The 5655-nt window shown below is 40.9% G+C and overlaps 1 protein-coding gene across 1 annotated transcript in view; it reads right to left on the bottom strand.

Moving 5' to 3' along the window:
- Window positions 1–5655, bottom strand: part of nup188 (nucleoporin 188) — a 17996-nt gene that overhangs the window by 5909 nt on the left and 6432 nt on the right. The window contains exons 17-33 of the mRNA XM_032539728.1: window positions 5287–5413; window positions 5069–5156; window positions 4882–4958; window positions 4663–4777; window positions 4327–4447; window positions 4165–4231; window positions 3423–3548; window positions 3058–3298; window positions 2748–2954; window positions 2436–2605; window positions 2262–2331; window positions 2095–2162; window positions 1799–1994; window positions 1281–1358; window positions 1068–1153; window positions 807–952; window positions 529–707 (exon numbers count right to left, since the gene is read on the bottom strand). Of these exons, the coding sequence (XP_032395619.1) occupies window positions 529–707; window positions 807–952; window positions 1068–1153; window positions 1281–1358; window positions 1799–1994; window positions 2095–2162; window positions 2262–2331; window positions 2436–2605; window positions 2748–2954; window positions 3058–3298; window positions 3423–3548; window positions 4165–4231; window positions 4327–4447; window positions 4663–4777; window positions 4882–4958; window positions 5069–5156; window positions 5287–5413 (2162 nt within the window). The remainder of the gene's footprint in view (window positions 1–528; window positions 708–806; window positions 953–1067; window positions 1154–1280; window positions 1359–1798; window positions 1995–2094; window positions 2163–2261; window positions 2332–2435; window positions 2606–2747; window positions 2955–3057; window positions 3299–3422; window positions 3549–4164; window positions 4232–4326; window positions 4448–4662; window positions 4778–4881; window positions 4959–5068; window positions 5157–5286; window positions 5414–5655) is intronic.

Below are 5655 nucleotides of genomic sequence, written 5' to 3'. Positions count from 1 at the left end.
TGGGTGTACCTGGGTCCCACTGGTTTCTGCCAGTTCGGAGTTGATGTCACTGCTGGATCTTCTTTTTTTTGCACTAAATTTCCTTGGCCGACCACCGCATCTACAATCCTCGACGTTGCCCGACTTTTTCCCTTTAAGTTTCAGTTCATTGTTTAGCTTAACTGTTTAAGTTCCCTCTCATTGCGTTGGTGAACACAGTGGAGCATTTAGCAGCTAAAGGACTTAAGGTCAGTTGTCTTCACAACTTGTTTCTGTTGTCCCCAAGTGACAAAAGAATAAGATATTGCAGGTTTAAACTAAAAGTATTGTTAAAAGTAATAGTAAAGTATTTTATATTCAAATATCCTTTTTCCCCCTAAACATTAAGATCAAAAAAAAAAAAAGACAAATTGACATCTGGAGAGATTGATGTTGAAAGTTGAGGTCCTTGGCTTGACACTAATGTCTTTGACTCTCTTGGAAGGAGAAGTATGGAATTCAAACTTTAAAGTCTGGATCTACAAACAGGGTCTTGTGTCCTTGGCTCACCCCATCTCTCTGGTCCTTCTGTGGGCCGCGGAAAGAGTCTGTCTCCATGCTGTCCTCGTCCTCCGCTGTGTCCCCCATCTGTCTCATGTGACGAGTATTGTCGATGAGGGCCAGGGCCTCGTCTTTCACCGTCTCACACACAGACAGCAACAGCTGGGGCAGCTGGGAAATATCTCCACCTAGATGACAAAGAAATGGATCAACATAAATCAAAAAGACTTAACTATAGACCACTGCCACATTAGATTCAAACAGACAGCGGAAAACACGCATCGTACCGTTGAGTCCCTGAATCTGTAGCACAGAAATGAGTGCAGAGAAGATTTTGGCTTTGGTCCTCTCCATCATCTGCTGGTCGGCTTGCAGGACACTCTCCAGGATCAGGGAGAGGGGAGACAGGATGTCAGGAGCTGTTGCTACCACACTGGGGACAGAAACAGAATTTGTTAGAGATAAATGAGTTAAGGTATGTCAGGTGAGCACTGCTGACAACAACATTAAGGAAATCTATAAACTCCATCAAATGCATGAATACACACCTCCTCCACTGTTTGAGGAGAATGAGTAGTAGAGTGGCCATCATGGACCCAAGACGAAGACAAGGCACAGACGTGGGCGTAGTCAGCTGAAAGAGACGAAAAGAGTTAAAAAACTAAACTAAGAAAAAAGGCAGAGAAATGCAGGAAAGTAAAAAAGAAATGAGAAGACAAATTAAAGGGAAGATACAGTATGTTAATGCCATGATGACTTACAGCAGCTTTGGTCCCATCCAGGACGTCCATGAAAAGCTTCAGTTTAGTCGAGTCCTCGGCTAGCTGCATCACGTCGGACTGGAAACATAAAATATACCAATCACCATTGCATCACATTTGTATGTTGTCCATTTGCAGATGAGGGTTTGAGCAAAAAACAACTTAATCTTTCAGTCCACTTCAAGTTGCAGGACACTCACACAAATGAATCACAAAAAAAAAATCAATAAATAGAAAGGAATAGTTCTGGAATAAATGCTCATTCACTTTCTTGCCAAGAGTTAGATGACACTGAAACTACCCTCGTGCCTTTCCAATAAACATGAGGTTTAACCTGTACAAAAAAGATCATGATGTAATTTTAAAGGGCCAGAAGTGGTGACTTCCTTCCAACAAGATTTAACATATTGTTAAAAGACTTCTGATTTCCAACATAGAACTAGTTCTGATCGGCTATATAGTACCATAACATCAAAACCTAAAACACCACGACCATGATTGTGTTTGCTGTTACATACATGGGTTGTGGAAAGAATTAGCAGCATCCGCCAGGCAGAGATCAACATTTGGGTCTCAGGGAAGGAACTGATGCCTTCCTCCTCCATCTCCGCCACGTGGCACACAAGAGATTTGACATACTGAGACCAGTACTCATATCGTCGTGCATTAGAAAACTTCTGAAGTCCATCCTTCAGAGACTGCTCCAGTGAACCACTGTAATAGCACAGACACAATTGACAAAAATTACGTGCTAAATGAAAGTGATAAATATGGGAATACTTTTTGTAATTATATTACGGGGCTCGGAATTTACCTGACAACATAGTAGATCTCCAGGCCGATGATCTTCATGACAAAAGCACACGTCTCCAGAACACAAGGCTGAAGATAAAAAACAACTCTTCAGTTAACAAACATAACATCTTACTCATGCATCATCATTAGCACAGTGTAAAAAAAAAGAAAAGAAGAGCAAAATACCTCTGTCGTATCTGAAGGTGGGGTTAGGGTCCCAAAGAGAGGCGTTGTCAAATTTTCCCAGAACCTCTCTCTGCATTAAACAAAACATGTTTATTATACTGTGGTGTTTCAAAACATGCATCACATATTATTCCTGGTCAAAGTAACTCATTTTATCTGAGATAATGAGCTTACTTTGTACGTAAGACAGAGATGGCACTATCTCTGCGATCCTGCCAGAGGGCAAGGAGGAAGGCCAGGGCCGCTCGGTGGAGCAGCGGGGGACACCAATATTTCCCCTGCTGTTTGGAGTCAATCAGGTCCAACACTACATGGAGACAGCTCCATTCACCAAGCAGAAACTCCTACAGGTTCAAAAATTAATTTAAAAAAATTAAAACAATAAAAAAAAAAAGATATTTTGAATCCAGATGCAGCACTGCAAAAAACAAGATAATAACAAAACACACTTATTTTTTTTTCTACACATGTCCCTACAGTTCATACCTTTGACCCCTCCTTTCCATCTTTGACTTCCAGGTTGAGGAAAAGCTCAATGAGGCCGGGCTGGGTTTCTACAGCAACGGTGAGGAACTCAAGGATCATGACCTTGATCCTCATGTCTTCTGTCTTGCTCTGCAGCCGAGTGAGGAACGCATCCCGGATTGCTGCGGCGTCGTTGCCAAGGCAAGCGTAGACTGACATGGGAGCCACCTACAGACAAGATATGAGTTCAATATTATGAATATTTACTTTTGTCAACAAACAAACCCATCGTGTACAACAAATATTGTACAAACATATTAAAAGTCCTTACTGTGGCAAGCCTTTTAAGCAGCTGGATTGCCAGGCGAGGCAGTGCTGGGTCATGTTTGTGGTAAATGTACTTGGCCAAGACAACTATGAGATTGTTGCCATGGCCACCATGTTGCGTCAAGGCCTGCTCCAGAGGGGACACAACGTCGGACGGCGGCTTCAGGCGGATGACGTTGTTGGTAACAGAAAAGGCCAGTTTGACTGTCTGGATTAGGATCTGACCGGGACCCTCAGAGCCACAGCTGCACAGCGTCAGAGAAAAGCAAGAAACTCTACTGTTAGCCTATGTCAAAAATATGGAAGGTTTTGGGATAAATCTATGAAAACATAATAAGGAAATCTATGTATGGACACTTGTCTGTTCACCTGCTGGGCTGTGCAGCCAGGACCATATCTATGGTGTCCACTCCAACTCCCATGATATTGACAACTGCCTGTCCAGCTTCAGTGTTTGCCAGGCTGTAGATACACAGAGACTGCAAGGTGGGAGTGCTGCAATACAAATTTGTTATTAATTAATTAATCAGGGCAATCAACAATCATTTTCATTATTTATAAATCATTTGGTCAATGAAATATCAGAAAAGTGTGTAAAAAGTTGACACATTTCAGTGTCTATGCTTTGTTCAACTAACAGTCCAAAAGCTAAAAAAAAAACTTTGCTTTCAAAATATTTTCTTTGGAAAAAAGATTAAAACAATGAATTTGTTATTAAAAGGTATGCAGATAATAATTGTTGTTGATCAACTAATTGATTAATAAACTAATAGATAAGAATTAAGATTAACATTTTAATATAAGCAAGTATGTGGACATTGAGCTGGGCTATCTTTTAAAAAAGGTCAAGTATAAACTGTCAAATTCAAAATGTTACATTAATTAACAAAGCATCATTAATAACCTACATTGGGACATCCAGCACAGGTGTATATATTAATGTGAAAGCTTAAAAAAAAATTCAAACAGTATTTAACTGTAAAGTAAAGATTATAGAATCGAATATCCATTATTATTAATCCATAACAGCCTGTTCAAACGTTCACTTGACTGAATTTACAGAACAATGTGCCGGTAATAGAGTTAAAACACTCAGCAGACTTCTCCTTACCTGCCCTGGTCCTCTCCCTCTGGACTTAGATTGAGAATAGCATGGATCAGCTCCAAAATAAGACAGCCTGCAGAAACACAGAGCAGCTGGTGTTTATTCAGTTTTTCCAGTCTGGAAGAAAACAAAACTTGCTACAACTGTCATTTCAGACATCCTCCTTACCTATCCTCTCCCTGACTCCATAGGTGTTGTACCGCCACTTGTGGTACGTAGGCAGCATCTCCTTTAAAACGAGCAACACGCACGGGATCAGGCCCTTGTTCTGTGTGCTGCCAAGCTGACCCTGAAATTAACCAACAGGGAGAAGAGATGAGATATATGATGTACATCATGGCATTTGGACACTACATTTGTAGATTTAAACTGTGTGTGTGTGTGTGTGTGTGTGTGTGTGTGTGTGTGTGTATATATATATATATATATAAAAAAACACTGTTAAGCTGCCTGTTGGCCAGAAAACATCTCATTTGGTTAAAAAAAAAAAACTTTGACTGTTACTTTGACCAGGGTTGTAACGAGACGAAGGAAAGCGATGGTCACAGCATACTCCCCCCTGGGCTGCTCTATCTGGACCAGCAGGTTGCCGTAGTTACCTGCCTTCATTCCTTCAGCACTAGAAAAAACAACAAAAGTTTTGTTCAATACTTTTTACTTCTCCCAAACAATTAAAAAGTCTGATATTTGCTAGTCATATTAAACATTAAGCAGCAGACACACCTCACACATTGAGCCATGTTGGTCAAAGGGTTGGAGGCAAAGGGGAGGAAACCTGTGTGGTGCAGACTGGACCATACCTGAAGATTTAAAAACATAATTGATGAAGGTGTGTGAAGAGGATTCAAGAAAAGTGACTTTAAATCCTTTTTTACCGCCTGTTCACACTAGAAGTGCCCAGCACACCCACCTTCCCAGGCATCCTTGCTGCCAGTACAGTGAGGCAGTTCACACAGGAGGCGATCACGTCCACTGGAGGGTTGATAACTGACGTTAACCTAACAAGACGTTAATCACAAATGAGAAGACAAATTCAGTCTAGGTTTCTAATCAAGACCGTTTCAAATAGGAAGTACGAAATAAAAACAATTAAAAGGTTTGATGAGTGTCTCTGTAAAGTGAGTTTACCTTTGCAGCAACATGTAGATGCGTGAAGTGAGAGGCAACAGACAATCCGACACAGTCCAGTCCGTGCTTATGATCTTATGGACGAGATCCAGGATGGGCTTCACACGTGCACAGTGAGCTATAACATCTAGCAGAAGAAAAGGCACCAATAAATGAATTATGCTGAAACAAAGGAATCAGGAATCATTATTTTTTAAATAATAAACCATCAGATACTGCAAACATTGTGTAACTTAGCTCCCCGATTTATGGAAGTTAAAAGGCCTGAAAATTTCCCTTTATGAGGTTTTTTAACATTGAACAGTTCCCCCAGCGGCTAGAAATTGCAATAGGTGTAAACAGAGCCCTGGGTATCCTGCTCTGCCTTTG

This window comes from Etheostoma spectabile, chromosome 16, assembly GCF_008692095.1.
Source record: "Etheostoma spectabile isolate EspeVRDwgs_2016 chromosome 16, UIUC_Espe_1.0, whole genome shotgun sequence".
In the NCBI taxonomy this organism is placed as follows: Eukaryota; Metazoa; Chordata; class Actinopteri; order Perciformes; family Percidae; genus Etheostoma; species Etheostoma spectabile.
The sequence above is the reverse complement of the archived record's forward strand: the minus strand, read 5'-3'. Positions and strand labels throughout refer to the sequence as shown.